The 26,949-nt window shown below is 46.5% G+C and overlaps 1 protein-coding gene across 2 annotated transcripts in view; it reads right to left on the bottom strand.

The window, feature by feature from the left end:
- Window positions 1–26,949, bottom strand: part of PSMC3IP (PSMC3 interacting protein) — a 140,485-nt gene that overhangs the window by 112,050 nt on the left and 1,486 nt on the right. The window contains exon 2 of one of the 2 annotated variants that reach the window (XM_030221922.1): window positions 4,029–4,129. In XM_030221922.1, coding sequence (XP_030077782.1) covers window positions 4,029–4,129 — 101 coding nt within the window. The remainder of the gene's footprint in view (window positions 1–4,028; window positions 4,130–26,949) is intronic. The other variant, XM_030221923.1, reaches the window with a different exon arrangement.

Here is a 26,949-nt window from a genome sequence, read left to right as displayed (position 1 = left end):
GGGGGTGCAGATCCCAGGGGACTTGTCTGAGTTGTTTGCTGTTAACTACCCGGCCCTTAAGAGGGCGGTTCAAAGAGACTTGGATAGATGGCAATCTATGGGTCTATCCTGGTTCGGGCGAATTGCTGCAATTAAAATGAACATTTTGCCGCGTTTTTTGTATTTATTTCAAGTTCTCCCCATGCGGCTGCCTCGGTCTTTCTTGTCTGGATTGCAGGACATTTTGATACGATTTGTCTGGAATCAGAAGCGCCCCCGGTTGTCCCGTGCTTTTTTGTACAAGACTACACGGGAGGGAGGACTAGGAGTGCCAAACCTGTGTTGGTATTACTGTGCGGCACAGGCTCGAGCGGCTGTAGATTGGTTCCAAACAGAAGATTGCAAATTGTGGGTAAATCTTGAACAATGCCTGACGGGTACTAGGTCCTTAGGGCACTTGATGTGGTTGGCGAGTAAGCACAGAGGGCGGGTAGATAGGTTTCCACCAGCAGTCCAGGCCACTTTTCACTACTGGGATCTTCTGTTCCCAGAACGTCAGCCTCCAGTATCTGGTTTGGCTCCCCATAGTGGATAATCCCTTGTTTGAGCCGGGTATAGGTAATAATATATTTTGCAGGTGGGCAGAGGCAGGACTGGATATGTTGGGGCAGGTACATAAAGGTGAGCATCTCATACCCTTTGAAACTTTGATGGAAGATTTTGGGTTTAGGCCAGGGGATCGCTTTGCATATTTACAGTTGTCTCATTTTCTGAAGGGGCCAGTGTATACAGGTTGCTTAAGGCAGGATGTACACCCACTGGAGGAGGTTTGTGTAGCAACGAGGGGTACGCGTGGGCTGATATCTTTCCTTTACAGATACCAGGTGACAAATGCTAAACCTTCCGTCTTACATAGAAGGAGATGAGAGCAGGAGCTACAGTTTACCCTATCAGATGCAAAATGGCTGCTCTTGGAGAAGAAGATTTTGAGACCTTCACTATCTGTGACATTGCAAGAAAATGCTATTAAGGTCTTTTACCGCTGGTATTTGACGCCAGCACGGTTGTATCATATGCATGCTATGGTATCAAGGAAATGTGGAGAAGTGGGAACAATGGGCCACATATGGTGGTCATGTCTCAAGGCGCAGGCATATTGGAGAGGAGTACAGTGTCGTTTGCAAGTGTGGCTGGGGAGGACTGTACAGTGGCATCCTTTAGTTTATGTCTTGGGACAGCGGCCGGAAGGCCACACATCTGATCAGTGGCTGTTGATGAGGGCATCTTTGCATGCAGCTCGGATAAACCTGGCACGGCATTGGAGGTCACCGATAGTCCCTCAATGGGGAGGTGGATGACAAAAGTGCATTATATATGCGAGATGGAGAGATTAACTGCAGAAAAGAGAAAAACTTTGCCTACATGGGAACGGATTTGGGAACCATTCTTAAAGGGGAACTTGAGATGACAGGGGGGTACATACGATAGGGGGTAGAGGGACGGAGGGAGGGGGTATAAGCATCATTGTTTTGCTGGTGTTAAATTATGTTATGACTCATAGATGTGATTATGTATAAATATGATATACTGCAATGTGTTGAGCTGAATGACTAGTGTACTGGTTTAACAATTCTCAATACACACTTCTATAAATGTAAAAAAAAAAAAATTTGCACACACATCTGGGTGCCTAACTCCCATAGTGCCTATCTCAAAAAGGGGATGTGGCCATGGGAGGGGCATGGGCATGTCTGGGGAGGTTCCAAAAATTTACACGTGCGGTTATAGTATACTAGACAAGTGCGTCTAACTTAGGCACCAGCATTTGCACCAGGTTTCAGCAGGTTCAAGTCTAGAGCCTAAAGGCAGGTGCAGGAATTGGCACTAGGCATGATTCTATAAAGGGCACATGGTAGAGGCTATTATTAAAAACAAAATTACAGAGCACATCCGAGGACAAGAATTACTAAGACTAAGTCAGCACGGCTTTTGTGTGGGGAAATCTTGCCTGACCAATTTACTTCAATTCTTTGAAGGAGTAAACAAACATGTGGACAAAGGGGAACCGGTTGATATTGTGTATCTGGATTTTCAAAAGGCGTTTGACAAGGTACCTCATGAAAGGCTACAGAGGAAATTGGAGGGTCATGGGATAGGAGGAAATGTCCTATTGTGGATTAAAAACTGGTTGAAGGATAGGAAACAGAGAGTGGGGTTAAATAGGCAGTATTCACAATGGAGAAGGGTAGTTAGTGGGGTTCCTCAGGGGTCTGTGCTAGGACCGCTGCTTTTTAATATATTTATAAATGATTTAGAGATGGGAGTAACTAGCGAGGTAATTAAATTTGCTGATGACAAAGTTATTCAAAGTTTTTTGGTTTGTTTTTTTGTTACATTTATACCCCGCGCTTTCCCACTCATGGCAGGCTCAATGCGGCTTACATGGGGCATTGGAGGGTTAAGTGACTTGCCCAGAGAGTCACAAAGAGCTGCCTGTGCCTGAAGTGGGAATCGAACTCAGTTCCTCAGTTCCCCAGGACCAAAGTCCACCACCCTAACCACTAGGCCACTCCTAGTGAAAAATTACAAGAGGACCTTACGAGACTGGGAGACTGGGCAGCTAACGTTTAATGTGAGCAAGTGCAAGGTGATGCATGTGGGAAAAAAGAACCCGAATTATAGCTACGTCATGCAAGGTTCCACGTTAGGAGTTACGGACCAAGAAAGGGATCTGGGTGTCATCGTCGATAACACACTGAAACCTTCTGCTCAGTGTGCTGCTGCGGCTAGGAAAGCGAATAGAATGTTGGGTATCATTAGGAAAGGTATGGAAAACAGGTGTGAGGATGTTATAATGCCGTTGTATCGCTCCATTGTGCGACCGCACCTTGAGTATTGTGTTCAATTCTGGTCGCCGCATCTCAAGAAAGATATAGTAGAATTGGAAAAGGTGCAGCGAAGGGCGACTAAAATGATTGCGGGGATGGGACGACTTCCCCTATGAAGAAAGATTAAGGAGGTTACGGCTATTCAGCTTGGAGAAGAGACGGCTGAGGGGAGACATGATAGAGGTATATAAAATGAGTGGAGTGGAACAAGTGGATGTGAAGCGTCTGTTCACACTTTCCAAAAATACTAGGACTAGGGGGGCATGCGATGAAACTACAGTGTAGTAAACTTAAAACAAATCGGAGAAAAAATTTCTTCACCCAACATATAATTAAACTCTGGAATTCGTTGCCGGAGAAAGTGGTGAAGGCAGTTAGCTTAGCAGAGTTTAAAAAGGGGTTGGACGGTTTCCTAAAGGACAAGTCCATAAACCGCTACTAAATGGACTTGGGAAAAATCCACAATTCCAGGAATAACATGTATAGAATGTTTGTATGTTGGGAAGCTTGCCAGGTGCCCTTGGCCTGGATTGGCCGCTGTCGTGGACAGGATGCTGGGCTCGATGGACCCTTGGTCTTTTCCCAGTATGGCATTACTTATGTACTTATGCCCTTTATAGAATCGCACTTAGCACTGATTTTTTTTTCTGGCACTGAATTTTGAGCACCATTTATAGAATTCCCTCCTATACACTTACGTACCAGAAGAAATGCTTTGTAATGAAACCATTTCTCTCACTCTAAGCCAGGAAAGGGCAGAGAAATCAACAGCACTGAGACTACCAATACTAGAATGTGTTCACCACATTGGAACAGAGCCAAAGTAAATAGCTCAAGGTAGCTCCAGGCTCTGTACACTTTCACACACAACCTCCCATCACTTCTATTTAGCTTGAATAGGTCTTTCTGGCTATACAGAAGCTCTCATAACAAACTGATAATATTCCTGCAAAGCAACATTTTCATTTAGGGAATTAATGCTTGTTTAACTTTTCTACCATTAAGTGCAGGTCCATTTCTAGAAGCTATTTGGATGTTAAAAATCAAATACTTTTCACCACGTTAGTATTCTCTTCATCATCCAAATGAAAACACTTCTCTCTTAAAAAGACTACTATAAATGGTGGAAATATCCATAGACAGAAGGTGGTCAGGTCTTACGGTTTTCCCCAATCCATGTTCCCTTTGTAGATTTCCAAAAACATCTTGAGTGCTGTAGGGTCTGTTTTGGTCATTTAAATACTTCAGGATCAAGGCAACTGCTGTAAAATAAATAAATAAATAAATAACAGTAAAGCTAATAAAGTCATAACCTGCATAAAGGGACCATCTCTTGAGCTCATAGAAATAAAATATTGTGCAGCAAAAATCATTACTTGACACTCCTACCCAGGAGTGTAGTCAGAAATGCATGTGAGGGAGAGGTAGTGCAAAGGTTAACATGGGTGAACACTAGGCACCCAACACCGCATTTACTCTGCCTTCCCTCTCCCTCTTTATATGTACACTGAGCACGCTTCATTACAGGCACTGAAGCTATTGAAACTGGTTAGCTGGGGAGGCAACAACAGGTAGTGGTAAATGATGCTCACTCTGAGGAAAGAAGCATTACCAGTGGTGTGCCACAGGTGTCCTTGGTCCGACTTTTTATTGTGGAAGGGTTTTCAGACTGCATCCCCAACTTTGAGGCATGGCTAATGAGTCCGAGAGGTCTACAGCATGGAGAAACTGACTGTTTGTATGTATTAGTGATCAACCCTCTAGGAGTGAGATTTATTTGGAGCACATATTGAGGAAGGGGGATGACCTACACTGAGCAGTTATTTTCCTAACATTATTATAACCTTGTGTTTTTAGTTTGATATATTGCTCAATACATAAGTTACACTAACTCAGAACAGTTCCTTATCTCTTGCTTAACTATACAACAAACTTCCCTTGAGTTTAACTAACCATCAAATTATCCCAACTGACCAGGAATCTTGTTCCCATCATGTCTGCTTTCAGCCCCTCAGCTATATGGTAAGCCATATTTGTAAAAAATCTCTAGCATCATATCTATGTTAGTTGAATGTTCTAATGCATGCTTATTAGGTGTATCATTAGTATTACATCTCTAGTACTTGAATTCCAGTGCTGTTAAATGTGTATATTTTTGAAACTGTTTCACGGTAGTTCTATTTTTAGGTTTCAATTTACTATTTTCAAGTTTACGTCATTTATTGTATTTATGTTTATTCTTGGTTATTTCACTATTGTTATGCTGTTAAAATTATAAACTTTATGTTAAACTGTACCTACTATACATCACCTTGGGTGAAACTCTTCATAAAGGCAGTTAATAAAACCCAATAAATACATGAAAAATTTTAAAAAAAAAACTGCGAACGACAAATTAATTTAGTCCTTCACTTATGGCTTTGTCTTCCTTAAGAGTCCCTGTTACCCCTTGATCATCTATGTTGTTTATTAGGATTTATTTACTGCCTTTTTGAAGAAATACACCCAGAGTGGTATACAGCATGAATAATCTGGACATAGGCAATAGATAATGCAAGCAGAAGAAAATATTCAAATAAGCTACTTGCAATGCCAACACAATACACATTAAAACATCTTAATAGTGAATTCTTCTGCCCTCCCCAACCCAATAGAATGTTCCACACACTCATACAGTTAGGGAGAGAAGAAGTGAAGGCCATTCAAAGATGAGAAAATATTCTTTTTATGATTACCAAGCAAGAAAATAGACTACAGTTCTTTTCTCATGGGAGAGTTACAACAAAGCTGCACATGGGTGCTATCTCTCAATACTTCTCCAAATAAGTCCTGTCATCCATCATATTTTATACTCTTCTATTCTTTAGCAGTTTGTTAGCATTAGTTTCGACCGCAATCTTGATAACTTGATAATCATTAGTTTCGACCACCTTGATCGTGATTATCAGGCAGAGCTAAAGCAACATCATCCTAATCAGCATGTTCCATTTCACCAGCAATCATTTATCTATATGTTCCAGCTCAGATAACAGAAAAAGCCCCTAAACTACATTTTAGTAAACACCTTGCAAGGGAAGTAAGCTACATGTTAACTTTCCTGCAAGCCTGTCATGTGAGCTTGTGAGCCTCTGGGTTATACAGAGGGCATGATTTTTAGGTCTGGCTGACAGCTTCATGTCTCTGAACCTACTACTACTAAACATTTCTAAAGCGCTACTAGGGTTACACAGCGCTGTACAATTTAACATAGAGGGACAGTCCCTGCTCAATGAGCTTACAATCTAAAAGACAAGTGAACAGTCAGTCCGAAAGGGGCAGTCAAATTGGGGCAGTCTGGATTTACTGAGCAGTAAGAGTTAGGTGCCGAACGCAGCATTGAAGAGGTGGGCTTTAAGCAAAGACTTGAAGACGGGCAGGGAGGGGGCTTGGCGTAAGGGCTCAGGAAGGTTGTTCCAAGCATAGGGTGAGGCGAGGCAGAAGGAGCGGAACCTGAAGTTGGCGGTGGTGGAGAAGGGTACTGAGAGGAGGGATTTGTCCTGTGAACGGAGGTTTCGGGTGGGAACGTAAGGGGAGATGAGGGTAGAGAGGTAGTGAGGGGCGGCAGACTGAGTGCATTTGTAGGTAAGGAGGAGAAGCTTGAATTGAATGCGGTATCTGATAGGAAGCCAGTGAAGTGACCTGAGGAGAGGGGTGATATGAGTATATCGGTTCTGGCGGAATATAAGACGTGCAGCAGAGTTCTGAACAGATTGAAGGGGGCATATATAGCTAAGTGGGAGGCCAGTGAGGAGTAAGTTGCAGTAGTCAAGGCGAGAGGTAATGAGAGCGTGGACGAGAGTTCGGGTGGTGTGTTCAGAGAGGAAAGGGTGAATTTTGCTGATGTTAAAGAGGAAGAAGCGACAGGTCTTGGCTATCTGCTGGATATGCGCAGAGGAGAGGGAGGAGTCAAAGATGACTCCAAGGTTGCGGGCAGATGAGACGGGGAGGATGAGGGTGTAAATGACAGGGCCTAGTTAGATTGATTATAATGAATCTAACATCTAGATTAGACAAGCAAAAAAGCCCATTTCAGAACAAATGAAACGGGCCCTAGGAAGGCCGTCGTGTAAGCATTTTCTTGTCTCTCTTCCCTGCCCTCCCCCTCTATGTCCAGCGATTCTCCCCTCCCATCTCATCTATGTCCAGCGATCCTCCCCTCCCGAGGTCGCAGCGGCGGCAGGCTCAGCTTGCGTCGCCTCCAGCCTTCCCTCTCAGTGTCCCACCCTCCTCGGACGTCATTTCATCTTTCAACGAGGGCGGGACACAGAGGAAAGGGCATGCTGGAGGCAAGCTGACGTAACCTCATTAGCATACGGTTTTGAACCCAGCCAGCCAGGGACGCAGATTGACCAATTATTATATAGAGAGATAAGAGAGAGTAACAGGAGTTAGATAGAAAGAAGGGTGATTAACAAAGAAAAATTGCACATGGAGTCAGAAAAGATGCAGTCAAATCTCAATTAGATCAAGAATGGATAAACAACTCCTGCTACAGGTATGTGCAGCTGGCATTAGTTCTTGTGTGTGACTAGTTCAGTGGGCTTCATTAATTTTTAAGCTGGGGACACTTTGGATTCTAATGAGCTGAAGAGGTGCCAAATATCTTTCCATGTGGGAAGTCAATGACAGTGTGTGTCAATGACATCCATTCCCACCATCCCACCTTCAAACTTCATTGGGGGGGGGGGGTATCCTCATGGTTGTGAGCATTTCCAAATGCATTCTCTTTTGTCTACTGAGAAATGCCTTGTCCTTCAAGCATGCAGCTCTTCCCCCCACCCTTTTTCCCCTTTCTGTTCTGAGCCTGGGTACAGAGGCAGCGTACCAGATTTTTAAAAAAACAGACCACCTCAGATTTCCTTTCAACTAACTTCCTCACATGCTTCAAACATACCTAAAAACTATATTAGGAGTTTTTGCCTCTACATCAAGCTTCTTTTGAAATTCTTTTTTGTTTCTTTATCAGAGCTTTGCATCTACCTTGCCAGTGCTTATGTTGTTTCCCATTATCTTCAATGGGATCATTTTTCACATTTTTCAAAGATGATTTTAACCTCCTTCACCTCACCTTTTAACCATGCCAGCTATCATTTGGTATCCCTTCCACTTAATATGTGAAATACCACCTTAGATGTTTAAAAATACATCTGGTCTGGACTTCCTTGGTCCCAAGAAACAAGAAGGCAGATGATTTGCAAAATCCAGTATGAAGCGAACAGAGCACATGAACAAAGAAAGTCCATAAAAAGTTTATTCATCATAACTTTCAGTCAACACCCCCCCCCCCCCCAAAAAAAAAAAAAACACAAACCCATATACACCTGTAAGCTATTTCAGATACAGCTGCATTTACCAAGTAGGCAGAGCAACCAGACCACCACTTCATCTCTGTATGCTCCTGATGCAGCTCTTTTGGGGGTGAAATACAGCTGTGCCAGGTTTATAGGTTTTTTTTTTAACATAATGTTGTAGTGAATAACTTTTTATGGACTTTCTTTGTTCATCTGCTTCTTTTTCAACATCTATGTCTGATGTAATCTCAGTTTCTGCAGCTTCTCCTTTTAGGGTTTTTATGACCATTTTCCTTTTTTTTTTTCCAAATAGGTCTTTTTGGAACTTAAATGTTAATACTGTAGATTTCCCTTGTGTCCTCACTCCAATTAAGACAAATTTGATCACGTAGTAATCACTGTTGCAAAGTGGCGACATTATTACCTCTCATACTAAATCCTGAATTCCACTAAGGATTAGGTCTAAAATTGCTCTCCCTCTTGTCGGTTCCTGAACCAACCACACCATAAAGCAATCAGCAATTTATTTCATCTAGGAACTTTAAATGTTATATCAGGACATGCTAGGGACATATTCAGTCAACGTTGGGGTAACTAAAATCACCTATTCCTGTGTTGGCGAATTTGCTAGCTTCCTTCATTTTCTAACATTTCAACATCTGTCCATTCTGGCCAGGCGGATGGTATTGTATCCACACCACTGTTCTCTTTCCTACACATAGGGTTTCTATCCATAAAGGTTTCATAGTTCATTCTGTTTGACTCCATTCCTTCTAATATATAGCACCACCCCTCCATCAGTTTGATCCATACTTTTGTGATATCACTTGTACCCCTTATATCAGTGTCCCATTGGTTTTCATCATTTTACCAGGTTTAAGATATCTATTAGATCTACCTCTTCATTCAGTGCTATGTACACGAACACCGCCATCTTATTTTTTTTAGGTTTCTAGAATTTGTATATAGACATTTCAAATATTTTTTGTTTATAATATGCTCAGCAGTTGACGGTGATAATTTGCTGTCTTTCAAGTCTGCTTGCTCTTTATTTAAGGGCACCTGGATTGTATTTGCCTTTATTGAACCTTCTCTATTGGGATACCCTAACTTTCCTGTTTTGATAGCATTCTTCAAAGATACCTTATACCAAACCATGCACTTCAAAGCAACAGCTCCAGGTTCTTGTTCAAAAGCTAAAGCACTAGCAGCCTTGCTCCACCCTGGTTAACATGGAGCCAATCTTTTGGGAATTGGCTCCCCATTCCCTTCCCCAGAATGTTACCCAATTCCTAACAAATCTAAACTCGCTCCTCCCTGCACCGTAGTCTCAGCCATGCACTGAGACCCCAGAGCTCTGTCTGCCTCTTGGGTCCTGTGTGTAGAATAGAATTCCAACTAGCTCCAGATTTGCCCAACAAGGTTGATTCAGGCCATGTTTTATCCCATTACAGCTGGGGACTTGTAGTCTTGCTTTTCTTAGAGAATCAATATCAATTTATTGTTTATATACAGCTGTATCCCCTAAAAGGTTTCACTATGGTCCACAGTAAACTTTCATTGGCAATTACATACTTTTACATAAGATTCAACAGATAGTACAATATAAGGCCTTCATCATGAATGCCCCGAAGCACACAGAATGCATCAAAAATTTGCTTAAGCCACAAAAACTACAAAAGGCTTTGCGTTACAAGATGTATCAGGAGAGACTTGCTGACCTGAACATTTATACCCTGGAGGAAAGGAGAAACAGGTGATATAATACAGACATTCAAATATTTTAAAGGTATTAATCTGCAAACAAACCTTTTCCGGAGACAGGAAGGCAGTAGAACTAGAGGACATGAATCGAGATTGAAAGGGGGCAGACTCAGGAAAAATGTCAGGAAGTATTTTTTCACAGAAAGAGTCATGGATACTTGGAATGCCCTCCCGCGGGAGGTGGTGACGAAAGCGGTAATGGAATTTAAAAAATGCATGGGATAAACACAAAGGAGTCCTGTTCAGAAACTTAGTGGAGATTGGGTGGCAACACCGGGTAACTGGGAAGCAAAGCTAGTGCTGGGAAGACTTCTACGGTCTGTGCCCTGAAAATGGCAAGGACAAAATCAAGGTCAGGTATACTTATAAAGAAGCACATACGAGTTTATGTTGTTGGGCAGACTGGATGGACCATACATGTCTTTATCTGCCATCATCTACTATGTTATTGTATGATTGTGGTAGGCAAGGGAGTTCCACTAAGGAATGATTAGGAAAGAAAATAGAACATTGAAGAATTTAGAGAAGCGGACATTTTTTGCACTTGGGGAACAGAATATCAAGAGGTGTTCTAACCTTGCAGAGTGACCAACGTCTTTAAAAATGTTAATTAGCATTTCTGAGGTTGATCCATATATGACTTGGAAGAATAGGCAGGTAGTTTTGAACAGTATTCTTTTCTGTGTAGTAGTGTAGTAGCTTCAAGTACAGTGTAACTGTCAAATTTTCACAATCTGAAGATCAGACGGGCCGATATGTTCTGTATAAATTGAAGACTGGAAATCAGTTTTGTTGATAGTCCTAGACAAAGTGATACAGTAATCTGTATATAAGTAATGCCACACTGGGAAAAGACCAAGGGTCCATCGAGCCCAGCATCCTGTCCACGACAGCGGCCAATCCAGGCCAAGGGCACCTGGCAAACTTCCCAACGTACAAACATTCTATACATGTTATTCCTGGAATTGTGGATTTTTCCCAAGTCCATTTAGTAGTGGTTTATGGATTTGTCCTTTAGGAAACCGTCTAACCACTTTTTAAACTCTGCCAAGCTAACCGCCTTCACCACGTTCTCCGGCAACAAATTCCAGAGTTTAATTATGCGTTGGGTGAAGAAACATTTTCTCCAATTTGTTTTAAATTTCATCACACTGTAGTTTCATCGCATGCCCCCTTGTCCTAGTATTTTTGGAAAGTGTGAACAGACGCTTTACATCCACCCATTCCACTCCACTCATTATTTTATATGCCTCTCTCATGTGTCCCCTCAGCCGTCTCTTCTCCAAACTGAAAAGCCGTAGCCTCCTTAGTCTTTCATCATAGGGAAGTCGTCCCATCCCCGCTATCATTTTACTCGCCCTTTGCTGCACCTTTTTCAATTCTACTATATCTTCCTTGAGATGCAGCGACCAGAATTGAACACAATACTCAAGGTGCGGTCGCACCATGGAGCAATACAACGGCATTATAACATCCTCATACCTGTTTTCCATACCTTTCCTAATAATACCCAACATTCTATTCACTTTCCTAGCCGCAGCAGCACACTGAGCAGAAGGTTTCAGTGTATTATCGACGACGACACCCAGATCCCTTTCTTGGTCCGTAACTCCTAACGTGGAACCTTGCATGACGTAGCTATAATTCGGGTTCTTTTTCCCACATGCATCACCTTGCACTTGCTCACATTAACCGTCATCTGCCATTTAGCTGCCCAGTCTCATAAGGTCCTTCTGTAATTTTTCACAGTCCTGTCGCGAGTTAACGACTTTGAATAACTGTGTGTCATCAGCAAATTTAAATTACCTCGCTAGTTACTCCCATCTCTAAATCATTTATAAATATATTAAAAAGCAGCGGTCCTAGCACAGACCCCTGGGGAACCCCACTAGCTACCCTTCTCCATTGTGAATACTGCCCATTTAATCCCACTCTCTGTTTTCCTATCCTTCAGCCAGTTTTTAATCCACAATAGGACATTTCCTCCTATCCCATGACCCTCCAAATTCCTCTGTAGCCTTTCATGAGGTACCTTGTCAAACGCCTTTTGGAAATCCAGATACACAATATCAACCGGTTCCCCTTTGTCCACATGTTTGTTTACTCCTTCAAAGAATTGAAGTAAATTGGTAAGGCAAGATTTCCCCACACAAAAGCCATGCTGACTTGGTCTCAGTAATCCATGTCCTTGGATGTGCTCTGTAATTTTGGTTTTAATAATAGCCTCTACCATTTTCCCCGGCACCGACGTCAGACTCACCGGTCTATAATTTCCCAGATCTCCCCTGAAAGCTTTTTTAAAAAGCGGCATTACATTGGCCACCCTCCAATCTTCCGGTACCACACTTGATTTTAAGGATAAATTGCAAGCTCATTTTTCAGTTCTATCAGTACTCTAGGACGAATACCATCCGGTCCAGGAGATCTGCTGCTCTTCAGTTTGCTGAACTGCCCATTACATCCTCTAGGTTTACCGTGAAGTCAGTAAGCTTCTCCGACTCGTCCGCTTGAAATACCATTTCCGACACCGGTATCCCACCCAAATCTTCCCCGGTGAAGACCGAAGCAAAGAATTCATTCAATCTCGTCATTCCGTGTCAAGTGGACCAATTTTAAAGGTCGTCCCCACCTCACCATCTCAGATTTTGAACCATTAAGACACCCCCATTAGGCTTGAGAAACTAGGCAAAGACAACCAAATGAGGCTTGGGAACCTCAAGTAAGATGCCCACCTTCAGGCTTGGGAACCTGTGCCAAGTGGCTGGACTTGCCTGGCTATCGGGCGTGACCTCTTGGCGATGAGGTTGCCACTTCCTATTGAATTGGTAGTGGCATAGCCACCATGGACCAACGCATGCTTAAAGCAACTGAGTGACTTATACAGCAATTAGAAACATCGATGGGCCCTATATCCGTTTCATCTATCATTCAACAATACTGGCCAAAAAACACTTTTTTTGCAATCCTTATATGGAGAGACTCCAAATTGAAAAATACATATTCTGATAGAAGGAAATCTGCTCTTTCTAATGGTGCTAAAAGAAAGAATATTGAAGCTGTCCCACTGGAGATCAAGGGCATCAAAGATAGCTCAAAATGGGCAAAAATGCTTTTTATACCAACTTTGAACGCTTATAATTTTTCAACCACTTGAAGCAAAGTGCTGCAAATTGGAATGCCTCATTACAGCCGTGCATTTAGTACACCTACCAAATATCAACCTGAAAGGCCAACTAGTTTAGAAACTACAGCAGCCTCAACATCGCTGTAAATTGATTTTTGCCATTTTTTTGGCAAAGTTTGAGCCTAAACCATTCAAAACGTAAGAGGACTAGGAACATGGGGGTTTTGCCAGTTCATTAAGCCCTAAAAGTAGTGCAGGTTCTCCAAATATCCCCCTTGTACTAATAAAACTTCCAGTTTTACAGCTTCTGGAAGTTGGCCCAAAATGTCATTTTTGCTCAGGCGATATTTTGCAACCCTTTACTTGAGGTCCCCTAGAACCTCCAATTTTTTGTCTTTTGAACTAAAATTTTGCCCAGCTTAGTTTTTTATCATAAAGAAACTATGTACCAAATTTCATCAAAATCTGAGATGGTGAGGTGGGGACCCCTGGTCCACTTGACACGGAATGACTCCGGGACGCCCAAGTTTTCCTGGGGACATCCTCGCAGGACGGCTCCAGCAAGGGGCGGGGAAACCCGTATTATCGAAACAAGATGGGCAGCCATCTTTCATTTCGATAATACGGTCGGGGACGCCCAAATCAGCAAATTTAGGTCGACATTAGAGATGGTCGTCCCCAGGATTTGGTCGTGTCTGATTTTCAGCGATAATGGAAAGCAAGGACGCCCATATCCAAGCCATTTGGTCATGGGAGGAGCCAACATTCGTAGTGCACTGGTCCCACTAACTGAACGGAAAAAGCCCTTCCCTTACCGATTTAGAAAGGAATGGGCATGCATGAAAGAAATCCCATGCAAATGAGCTGCTCGCTGTTAGCTCATTTGCACACGATTTCCTTCTTAAGGAGGGGAAGCCAGTGCAGAGCAGCCAAGCATTATGCGCATGCCAAAGACGGCTTTCATACATGAAGACAAGCTGCATGTATAATAGCTGTCTACAACCTTAGAAAAACAAGTCCAGGTGAAAACGTCCAAGTGCTCCTCAGGGACGTCTTTTTTATTTTTTTATTTTAAGAGTATGGGTGAAGGACGTCCTTCGCTATGCTTCTGTCCCTGCGACGGCAGTTGAGGATGTCCAAAATGTGGTTGTGAGAAGGACGTCCAGGCCTTTGCTATGCCTGACACCCCCTTTATTTATTTGGATTTTGGATCACAAGTAGCAGCAGTGGGATTTGAACCGGCCACCTCTGGATTGCAAGACCAGTGCTCTAACCACTAGGCCACTCCTCCACTCCCTTGAAATTTGGCCGTCCCTGTGGGAGGGGGAGGGCGCAGTTGAGGACGTCCAAAATGTTTGAAAGAACATCCACGCCTTCATTATGCCTCCGCTGACACATACATACCTCCCCCCCCCCCCAGGGACCTGCTTACTGCCCCCCCATAGGGACGGCCATATTTCATGGGAGTGGAGTGGCCTAGAGCACTGGTCTTGCAATCCAGAGGTGGCCTGTTCAAATCCCACTGCTGCTACTTGTGATCCAAAATCCAAATAAAGGAGGTGTCAGAGGCATAGCAAGGGCATGGACGGCCTTCTCACAAACATCCACATTTTGGACGTCCTCAACTGCCGTCGCAAGGATGGAGGCATAGCGAAGGACGTCCTTCACCCATACTGTAAAAATTTTCATCTTTTTAAAAATTTTTAAGTTGTTTTTTTTCGGGGTGGGAGGTGGTTAGTGACCACTGGGGGAGTCAGGGGAGGTCATCTGGTCATTTAGGGCACATTTTTGTGGCTTGGTCGTAAAAAAAAAAAAAAAAAAAAGGACCAAGTAAAGTCAGCCAACTGTTCGTCAGGGATGCCCTTCTTTTTTCCATTATGCTTGAGGATGCCCATCTGTTAGGCACACCCCATTCCTGCCTTCGCTACACCTCCAACACGCCCCCGGGAACTTTGGTCATCCCTGCGAAGGGAAGCAGTTGGGTACGCCCAAAATCGACCCTGAGAGAAGGACGCCCATCTCCCGATTTGTGTCGAAAGATGGCCACCCTTCTCTTTCAAAAATAAGCCGGAATATCAACCTGCTCACCTTTATCCGCATGTTTGTTCACCCCTTCAAAGAAATGTAATAGATTGGTGAGGCAAGATTTCCCTTCACTAAATCCCAGTGGCGTACCTAGGGTAGTTGACACCCGGGGCCAGTCATTTTTTAACACCCCCCCCCCCCCCCCAAATCCAGTACTAGGCATACCGAGAATACAGAACATCAGGACCTATAGAGCGATTCTACCATACCATAAGCAGTAATTTCTACGAGTCACACAAGGAAAAGGAAAGCATCTTAAACACTACAGTGAGCACTAGAACATCAATTCACCTATTGTAAAACGAAACCAGACAGAATAATACAGATCGTCGATCCTGCACAGTCAATGCCAACTGAAAGCCATGTCTTTTTCACAAACACAGATATACCCTAATCCACTATAGAATAAGTAGTAATATTTAAACTTTCTATTTAGACAAAAATTAAACTGAACCCCCAGGATGCCAGACTCTGCATACAATGCAACACCACAGAAACAGAAAATGTCCCCTAGTACTGTGCAAAATTTAAAGACAGCAGATGTAAATTTGAAAAAACTAACAAATACCAATCACCACTTTACAAATTAACAAATAGAAATAAAACAAATAATATCATTTTATTGGACTAATACATTTAGCTTTCAGACACCAAAATCTCCTTCCTCAGGTCAATACGGTATAGTGCTGTTACATTATCCTATCCTGACCTGAGGAAGGGGGTTTTGTTCTCTGAAAGTTAAGTCAAAATGTATTAAAATTAGTCCAATAAAAAGATGACCTTATTTACATGTTCTACTTATAAACATTTATTAACACAGCTACAATACTATATCCTAAAGCAAAATAATTAAAATATATATTTACAGTTTGTTGTCTCTGGTTTCTGCTTTCCTCATCTTCTTTTCACTGTCTTCCTTCCATCCAGCATGTCTTCGCTCACTCTCTGCCATCCAGTGTCTGCCCTCTCTAATGTCCCTTCCATCCAGTGTCTGCCCTCTCTCTCTGCCCCTTCCATCCACTGTCTGCCCTCTCTTCCTTCCATCCACATCTGCCCTCTATCTCTGCCCCTTCCATCCACCATTTACCCCAGTCTGCCTCTTTCTCTCTCCCCCTTCCACCCACCATCTGCCCTTTCTCTCTGCCCCTTCAATCCGTCTGCCCTCCCTCTCCCATCCATCCAAGGTCTGCCCTCCCTCACGCTCCCCACTTCCATCCAGGGTCTGTCCCCTCTCTCTCTGCCCCCTCTTTTCAGCCCCCTTATTCCACCTGCCCCTAGTTCCAGCCCCAGCCCACATCTCCCACCTGCCCCCCTTTTCAGCCCCACTATCCCACCAGTCCCCAGCCCTTTTCTCCCATCAGTCCCGAGCTTCAGCCCCAGCCAGTTCTCCCTGTCCCCTTTAAAGCCCCCAGTTTCAGCCCCTGCCCCGTTTCAGCCCCCAGTTCCAGTACTAGCCCCCTTATCCCAAATACCCTCCTTTTCAGCCCCCAGTTCCAGCCCCCTTCATCCACCACATGCCTTGCATCCCCCCTTTTCAGCCCCAGACCCATTCTCCCACCTGCCCCAGGCATGGACCCATTTTCCCTCCTGCCCCCTTGTCAGACCCCCAGACCCCTTCTCCCATCTGAGCACTCCCCTCCCCAATCCCCTTCTCCCCTATGACCACCCCCACCCTCCCCAATCCCCATCTTCCCTCTGAGCACCCTCACCCTCCCCAATCCCCTTCTCCCCTCTGAGCTCCCCAATCCCCTTCTCCCCTATGAGCACCCCCACCCTCTCCAATCCCCTTCTCCCCTCTGAGCACCCTCCCCATCCCCTTCTCCCCTATGAGCACCCCCACCCTCTCCAATCCCCTTCTCCCCTATGAGCACCCTACCCAATCCCCTTCTCCCCTACGGTATGAGCACCCCACCCTCTCCAATCCCCTTCTCCCCTATGAGCACCCTCCCCAATCCCCTTCTCCCCTACGGTATGAGCACCCCCACCCTCTCCAATCCCCTTCTCCCCAATCCCCTTCTCCCCTCTGAGCACCCCCACCCTCTCCAATCCCCTTCTCCCCTCTGAGCACCCTCCCCAATCCCTTCTCCCCTATGACCACCTCCCCAATCCCCTTCTTCCCTCTGAGCCCCCCCTAAAGCCACCACCCTGCTTTTTTTTTTTAATCCGTGCAGCGATGCAGGCAGCGCCTCGCGTCTGCTCTGCATGAACTGAAAAGAGGAAATCGCTTTGCTGACGTCGGGCCTTCCCTCGCTTGTTGTCCCGCCCTCTTTTGAGGTAACTTCCTATTTCCTCGAGGGCGGGACAACAAGCGAGGGAAGGCCCCACGTCAGCAAAGCGATTTCCTCTTTTCAGTTCATGCAGGGCAGACGCGAGGCGCTGCCTGCATCGGCGATCGCTGCACAGTGCACGGATTTTAAAAAAAAAAAAAAAGCTGTCGGCTCTCGCGGAGCATCCCCCACCCGCTGACACCCGGGGCGGACCGCCCCCACCGCCCCCCCCCCCTTGGTACGCCACTGCTAAATCCATGTTAGCTTTGTCTCAATCCATGCTTTTGAATATGCTCTGTAATTTTGTTCTTTATAATAGTCTCTATCATTTTGCCCAGCACCAACATCAGGTCTATAATTTCCTCTGGAACCTTTTTTAAAAATTGGCGTTAACATTGGCCATCCTGCAACCTTCCGGTACCATGCTTGATTTTAAAGACAAATTACAATAGTTCTGCAAGTTCATTTTTCAATTCTATCAGTACTCGGTGATGAATACCATCCGGTCCAGGAGATTTGCTCTTCAATTTGTTAAACTGCACCATTACGTCCTCCAGGTGTATAGAGATTTCATTCAGTTTCTCTGACTCGTCAGCTCTGAATACCATTTCTGTCACCAGTATCTCTCACAAATCTTCCTCGGTGAAGACCGAAGCAAATAATTCATTTAATCTCTCTGCTATGGCTTTGTCTTCCCTGAGTGCCCCTTTTACCTTCTAGCCATCCAACTGATTCTTTTGCCGGCTTCTTGCTTTTAATGTGTTTTTGCCTCCTACGCAATATTTTTTTTCAAAGTTCCTTCCTTATCAGCGCTTTGCATTTGACTTGCCATTCCTTATGCTGTTTCTTATTATTTTACAGTTGGATCAACAAGGCATACAACAAGGATCAACAATTATGAACTCTTGTACACATACCCAGAACTGCCCTTACAATATCTGACTGCCAAACCACTATCATGTTTTTTCACTATTACTAAATGCACATTTTCTATATAATTCTTATACAATCCTTAAATATTTCTTACTATGATTGCTTGCTAATATACTATCATGTTCTACCATTCATGTTACCCAAAATCCTTCTGTTATACTAAATGTATACTTTCTCATATATTCTCACTATTCATGATGTATTGTCAGCCACATTGAGCCTGCAAAAAGGTGGGATAATGTGGGATACAAATGCAACAAATAAAAAATAAATCCTTCTTCCATTTTCTGAAGGATTTTCTTTTAGCCCTAATATCTTTCTTCACCTCACCTTTTAATCATGCCTGCTGTCGTTTGGTCTTCCTTCCTCCTTCTTTTAATACATGGTCTGTGCTTCCAGGATACCAAGATGGTATTTTTGAACAGCAACCATGCCTGATATAAATTTTTGACCTTCGCAGCTGCTCCTAAGTTTTTTTATTTAACGTTCTCCTCATTTTATCATAGTCTTCTTTTTGAAAGTTAAATGCTAACGTGTTTTTTTTTTTGTTACATTTGTACCCCGCGGCTTTCCCACTCATAGCAGGTTCAATGCGGCTTACATATTATATACAGGTACTTATTTGTACCAGGGGCAATGGAGGGTTAAGTGACTTGCCCAGAGTCACAAGGAGCTGCCTGTGCCTGCAGTGGGAATCGAACCCAGTTCCCCAGGACCAAAGTCTACCACACTAACCACTAGGCCACTTCTCTGTGTATACTTACCCCAAAGCATATATCAAATCTGATCATTTTATGATCACTGTTATCAAGCGGCCCTAGCACCATTACCTTCTGCACCAGATCATGCACTCCACAAAAGACTAGGTCTAGAATTTTTCCTCCTCTTGTTGGCTCCTGTACCAGCTGCTCCATAAAGCATTCCTTGATTTCGTCAAGGAATTTTACCTCCCTAGCATGCCCTGATGTTACACTGACCCAGTCAAGATCGGGGTAATTGAAATCACCCATTATTATTGTGTTCCCCAGTTTGTTGGCCTCCCTAACTTCTGATAACATTTCTACATCTGTCTGTTCATCCTGGCCAGGTGGACAGTAGTACACTCCTATCACTATCCTTTTCCCGTTTACACGTGGAATTTCAATGCATAGGGATTCCAAGATGTAAGTTGAATCTATTTGATTGAAGGCCCTTCTTAACATACAATGCTACCCCCTCCACTAATTCGATCCATCCTGTCACTACGATATACTTTGTACCCTGGTATGACAGTGCCCCACTGGCTAGCCTCCTTCCACCAGGTCTCAGAGATGCCTATTATATCTAAAATTTTTCATTTCATGCAATATATTCTAACTCTCCCATCTTATTTCTTAGGCTTCTGGCATTTGAATATAGACATTTCAAACTATTTGTTGCTCCTATTTACATCTTGCTTAACAGTTGGCAGTATTAAGGTAAAATTATGTATCATACCTGATAATTTTCTTTCCATTAATCATAGCTGATCAATCCATAGACTGGTGGGTTGTGTCCATCTACCAGCAGGTGGAGATAGAGAGCAATCCTTTTGCCTCCCTATATGTGGTCATGTGCTGCCGGAAACTCCTCAGTATGTCGATATCCAAGCTCCATCCGCAGGACTCAGCACTTAGAGAATTACACCCACAAAGGGACACTCTGCCCAGCTCAACACCGCCGAAACGGGGGAGGGGAATTAACCCAGCTCATCCCCACACAAGTGAGGGAGGGGAATCCGTCCAGCTCATCCCCACGGAGCGGGGGAGGGACACCACCCCGCTGATGCGGGGGGGATCTGGCTTATCCTGCAACCGCAACCGCGGGAGGAGCTGACTGACCCTAACACCGCCGAAGCGGGACGGGTACAAAGCTGCCCTACAGCCGCACGAAGCGGGAGGGAGCGCCGGCAGAATTTATGTCTCAATCCAGCCCCGTAAAACGGAGGGGAGTGGAATGCAGCAGCTCACTGTAACACAAATTCGTCTCAACTCTTGAAGAATCCAATTGACAAAACTTGAACACGAAGTCCTCCTGAACAGGAACTGAAGACTAAACATGAACCTGAAATGCAACCAGACTATAAACAGTACAGATATCTGGGAGGGGCTATGGATTGATCAGCTATGATTAATGGAAAGAAAATTATCAGGTATGATACATAATTTTACCTTCCATATCATCATGCTGATCAATCCATAGACTGGTGGGATGTACCGAAGCAGTACTCACCCAGGGCGGGACATTGAAATCCCTGACCGCAACACTGAAGCTCCAAACCGGGCCTCCGCCCGAGCAGCCACAGTCAAGCGGTAATGCCTGGAGAAGGTATGGGCCGATGCCCAAGTTGCCGCCTTGCATATCTCTTCCAAGGAAACGGACCCGGCCTCTGCCATCGAGGCCGCCTGAGCTCTAGTGGAGTGAGCCTTCAGCTGGATAGGCGGCACCTTCCCCGCGGCCACATAAGCCGCTGCAATGGCTTCCTTGACCCATCTTGCCACTGTAGGCTTAGCAGCCTGCAGACCCTTACGAGGACCTGCAAACAGGACAAACAGATGATCCGACTTCCGGAAATCATTGGTCACTTCCAAGTATCTGATGATGACTCGTCTCACATCCAGATATTTGAGAGCAGAGTATTCCTCTGGGTAGTCCTCCCTACGAAAGGAAGGGAGACAGAGCTGCTGATTCACATGGAAGCGAGAAACAATCTTGGGCAGGAAGGAAGGCACTGTGCGAATAGTCACTCCTGCCTCAGTGAACTGCAGAAAAGGCTCTCGACATGAGAGTGCCTGGAGCTCGGAAACTCTTCTGGCTGAAGTGATAGCCACCAAAAAGACTGCTTTCAACGCCCTCGACAAGGGTTCAAAAGGCGGCTTCTGCAAGGCTCTTAGCACCAGGTTGAGATTCCACGCAGGCACCACCGAGTGCAGAGGAGGGCGCAGGTGATTAACTCCCTTGAGAAAACGCACCACATCTGGCTGCGAAGCCAGAGAAGCACCCTTCAGGCGGCCCCTGAAGCAAGCCAGAGCCGCTACCTGGACTTTAAGGGAACTGAGCGACAGGCCTTTCTCCAGACCTTCTTGCAGGAACGCCAACACTGAAGAAATTGGAGCAGTGAAGGGAGAAAGTGAGCCTGCTTCACACCACGCTGCAAAGGTACGCCAAACCCTGGCGTAAGCAGTAGAAGTAGAGCGCTTCCTCGCTCTCAGCATAGTGGCGATGACCTTGTCTGAGAAGCCCTTCTTCTTCAGACGCTGCCGCTCAATAGCCAGGCCGTAAGACCAAAGGGGGAGGGATCCTCCATCACCACGGGACCCTGATGCAACAGGCCCTGCTCCACTGGCAGTTGCAGAGGGTCGTCCACTGAGAGCCTGATCAAGTCCGCATACCAGGGACGTCTGGGCCAGTCCGGACCCACCAGGATTATCCGGCCCGGATGCTTTGCCACCCGGTCTAGCACCCTGCCCAACATGGGCCAGGGCGGGAACACATAGAGAAGCTCCTGTGTCGGCCACTGTTGGAGAAGAGCATTTACTCCCAGGGATCGAGGGTCCCGTCCTCTGCTGAAAAAGCGCGGCACTTGGCAATTGGCCGATGACGCCATCAGATCTAGGCTCGGCTGGCCCCAGCGCTTCGTGATGTCCAAGAACGCCTGAGCCGATAACTGCCACTCTCCGGGATCCAAGGTATGGTGACTGAGAAAGTCCGCCTTGACATTCATGACTCCGGCAATGTGGGCCGCTGATAACTGCTCCAGGCTCGCTTCCGCCCACTGGCATAGATTCATGGCCTCCTTGGCTAGAGGGGCGCTCTTGGTACCTCCCTGGCGGTTGACATAGGCCACAGCCGTGGCATTGTCCGACAGGACCCGTACTGGCTTCAACGCCAGTATCGGGAGGAACTGCAATAGCGCCAACCGAATGGCTCTGAGTTCCAGGAGGTTGATAGACCACTTTGCCTCTGCAGGAGACCAGAGCCCCTGCGCTGACCTTCCCAAACAGTGGGCTCCCAAGCCCGTCAACGAGGCGTCCGTCGTGACGACAATCCACTCCGGGGTCACAAGAGGCATCCCTGCAGACAACTTGTCTGTCTTCAGCCACCAGCTCAGCGCCTTGCGCACTGCTGGGTCCAAGGGAAGGCGCACAGCATAATCCTCCGACACCGGAGTCCAGCGCTGCAGCAGAGAGTGTTGTAGTGGTCTCATATGAGCCCTGGCCCAGGGCACTACTTCCATCGTGGCCGTCATAGAGCCCAACAGCTGCACATAGTCCCAAGCCCGAAGCGGAGAGGCTACTAGGAACTGGTCCACCTGAGCCTGAAGCTTGACAATCCGATTGTCCGGCAGGAACACTCTGCCCACTTGGGTGTCGAATCGAACTCCCAGATACTCCAGGGACTGAGTCGGGCGCAGCTGGCTTTTCTCCCAGGGAGCTCAAAAGAGCAATCACCCAGTCCACAGCTTTGCCGCACTCTGCATAAGAGGGGGCTCGGATCAACCAGTCGTCCAGATAAGGATGGACTTGTACTCCTTCCTTTCGCAGGAAGGCCGCGATGACCACCATTACTTTGGAGAAGGTCCGCAGAGCAGTAGCCAACCCGAACGGGAGGGCTCTGAACTGGAAGTGTCGGCCCAGGACTGCAAAACACAGAAAGCGTTGATGAGGAGGCCAGATGGGAATATGCAAGTACGCTTCCTTGATGTCCAAGGATGCCAGGAACTCCCCTGCCTTCACTGCCGCTATAACAGAGCGGAGAGTCTCCATGCGAAAGTGCCGAACTTTCAAGGCCCGATTGACCCCTTTGAGGTCGAGGATAGGCCATACCGAACCTCCTTTCTTTGGTACCACAAAGTAAATGGAGTAACGTCCCTTGCCAAGCTGATTTTCTGGCACCGGAACGACCGCACCCAGGCGGATCAGATTGTCCAAGGTCTGCTGCACTGCTACAGCTTTGACCGGAGACTTGCAGGGAGAGAGTACAAACCCGTCTCTTAAGGGTCGGCAGAACTCTACCTTGTAGCCGTCTCTGATGACTTCCAGCACCCAAGCGTCTGAAGTTACCCTGGTCCACTCACCCAGAAACGAGGACAGGCGTCCTCCAATCTGCACTGGGCCATGGACCAGGACCCCGTCATTGGGTACGAGACCCTGGGGGAGGACCGGAGGGCGCACCTCCGGGACAGCGGTCTCTGCGAAAGGAATGCTGCTTGGGGGAGAAGTTCCTCTTGAAGGAAGAGGGGGCAGAGGCGCCCGACTTGCCCGGGCGGTACCGACGGGCTTCCTGAAACCGTCCTCTGGAGTTACCGGGGCGAGCACTGGCCCGAGCCCTGACCTCTGGTAACCTCTTGCCCTTAGACGTGCCGAGATCAGTCACAATTTTGTCCAGCTGGACCCTAAAGAGCAGCTTGCCTTTAAAAGGCAACTTAGCCAGGCGGGACTTAGAGGCGTGGTCCGCAGACCAATGCTTCAGTCAAAGCCACCGCCGCGCAGAGACTGTCTGAGCCATACCTTTAGCTGAGGCTCTCAAGACATCATACAGTAAGTCTGCCAAATAAGCCAAACCCGATTCCAGGGCCGGCCAATCAGCCCTCAAGGAAGGATCCGAGGGGGAAGCCCGCTGCACAATCGTCAGGCACGCCCTGGCCACATAGGAGCTGCAAACTGAGGCCTGCAAACTTAAGGCAGCCGCCTCGAAGGACGACCTTAAGGCCGCCTCCAATCTTCTGTCTTGGGCGTCCTTTAGGGCCGTGCCACCTTCCACTGGCAACGCCGTTTTCTTAGTCACCGCAGTGATTAAAGAATCCACGGTAGGCCAAAGAAAGGCCTCCCGTTCACTTTCAGGCAAAGGATAGAGGCGGGACATAGCCCTAGCCACTTTGAGGCTCGCTTCCGGGACATCCCATTGAGCCGAAATTAAGGTGTGCATGGCATCATGCATGTGGAAGGTTCTAGGCGGGCGCTTCATCCCCAGCATAATGGCGGAGCCAACAGGGGCTGAGGGAGAGACATCCTCTGGAGAGGAAATCTTCAAAATGCTCATGGCCTGCACTAACAGGTTGGGCAAATCCTCTGAGCGAAAGATCCGCGCTGCAGAGGGGTCATCCGCTCCATCCGAGCGGGAATCCGTCTCCTCCAAGGAATCCCCAAAGGACCGTTGGGAGAACTCGGACACGCTGCCCTCATCTACATCAGAGGAGACAGAGTCCTCTAAGGCCTGGGAATCCACTCGAGGGCGTTTACTTCCGGGGGCCTCAACCCCTTTATCGGACAAGGGAGCAGGGGCAGCGTTTTGCATAAGGAAGGCCTGATGCAGCAGCAAAATAAACTCGGGGGAGAAACCCTCCAGACTTTGCACTTCAGCAGCCTGGGCCACAGCCCTAGACGCACCCTCAACCGGCGCTCGCAAGAGCGGGGGAGAAACATGCTGCACATCCAAGATGGCGTCCGGCGCGACACTCCACGAAGGAGCCGCGCGGGAAGAACGGCGCTTAACTTTAGCCGCTTTTCTGCCGTCGCCCAAATCAAGGGCGGCCATGGCATTAACGTCTCCCAGCTCAAGGGCGGCCCAAGAAGAAGCCGTCCGAGCAGAATGGCCGGCCAAGATGGCGGAGGCGAGCAGCGGGGGATGGGCGTTTATGGCGGGAAAAACCGCCGCACCCAAGGAAGAACCGGGACACTGACCAGCCTCCAAACTGACACCCAACAAGGGCGAATCAGACTTTAAGACCCCCGCATCCCCGCTAGAAGCGCACACGCGGTCCGGGGAGCGATTCTTCGCGCCCTCGCCCTCCGACGCCATAGGCCACGTGGAGATCGATCGGGGAACCCCCTGCCCGCTATAAAAAGGTAAAAATTACCTGCTTCTCGCTCCGAGCTGTAACAAATTGGTGTCCCAGTGAGTAGCTGCAATAAATGTTTAAATAAACGTTGAAATGAACGCCCTTAAGGACGTCAAAAATTTTTTTTTTTTTTTTAACGGAGCCAGCGGGAGGGGGGAGAAAAGGAGGGACCTGGCACCACCAGGTGTGCACTTGCTCAAGAAGAGCCCTCAACCCCAGGTACTCAACAAAACCTAAAAATTAGGCTTGGAGACCTAGCCAGAGCTGCTGCTGTGTGTGACCACCACCTGCTGAGATAGAGAACATACTGAGGAGTTTCCGGCAGCACATGACCACATATAGGGAGGCAAAAGGATTGCTCTCTATCTCCACCTGCTGGTAGATGGACACAACCCACCAGTCTATGGATTGATCAGCATGATGATATGGAATTTGCAATCTTTTGTCTTTTTTTTACTACTACTACTACTACTATTTAGCATTTCTATAGCGCTACAAGGCATACGCAGCGCTGCACAAACATAGAAGAAAGACAGTCCCTGCTCAAAGAGCTTACAATCTAATAGACAAAAAAGAAATAAAGTAAGCAAAGCAAATCAAATCAATTAATGTGGACGGGAAGGAAGAGAGGAGGGTAGGTGGAGGCGAGTGGTTACAAGTGGTTACGAGTCAAAAGCAATGTTAAAGAGGTGGGCTTTCAGTCTAGATTTAAAGGTGGCCAAGGATGGGGCAAGACGTAGGGGCTCAGGAAGTTTATTCCAGGTGTAGGGTGCAGCGAGACAGAAGGCGCGAAGTCTGGAGTTGGCAGTATTGGCGAAGGGAACAGATAAGAAGGATTTATCCATGGAGCGGAGTGCACGGGAAGGGGTGTAGGGAAGGACGAGTGTGGAGAGATACTGGGGAGCAGCAGAGTGAGTACATTTATAGGTTAGTAGAAGAAGTTTGAACAGGATGCGAAAATGGATAGGGAGCCAGTGAAGGGTCTTGAGGAGAGGGGTAGTATGAGTAAAGCGACCCTGGCGGAAGACGAGACGGGCAGCAGAGTTTTGAACTGGCTGGAGAGAGGAGAGGTGACTAAGTGGGAGACCAGCAAAAAGCAGATTGCAGTAGTCTAAACGAGAGGTGACAAGGGTGTGGATGAGGGTTTTGGTAGAGTGCTCGGAAAGAAAGGGGCGGATTTTACGGATGTTGTAAAGAAAGAAACGACAGGTCTTGGCAATCTGCTGGATATGAGCAGAGAAGGAGAGAGAAGAGTCAAAGATGAGCCCAAGGTTTCGAGCTGAGGAGACAGGGAGAATGAGAGAGCCATCAACAGAAACAGAAAACGGGGGGAGCGGGGAGGTGGGTTTGGGGGGAAAAATTAGCTCGGTTTTGGTCATATTTAATTTCAGGTGGCGTTGAGACATCCAGACAGCAATGTCAGACAAGCACGCTGAAACTTTGGTTTGGATGCAAGGTGAGATATCAGGGGTAGAAAGGTAGATTTGGGAGTCATCAGCATAGAGATGGTAGGAAAAGCCATGGGATGAGATTAATGAACCAAGGGAAGAAGTGTAGATAGAAAAGAGGAGGGGACCAAGAACAGAACCATGAGGTTCTTTAAAGACGCCTGCCCTACTATGGTCTCTACTGCAACCCTATCTTCCCTGTTTTGGTGATATCTTTGAAAGATACCTTGTTCTGAACCATGCGCTTTTGAACGACTGTTGGCCTTCTCCCA

The sequence above is a fragment of the Microcaecilia unicolor genome, chromosome 12, assembly GCF_901765095.1.
Source record: "Microcaecilia unicolor chromosome 12, aMicUni1.1, whole genome shotgun sequence".
In the NCBI taxonomy this organism is placed as follows: Eukaryota; Metazoa; Chordata; class Amphibia; order Gymnophiona; family Siphonopidae; genus Microcaecilia; species Microcaecilia unicolor.
This window is presented reverse-complemented; position numbering and strand designations above follow the sequence as displayed.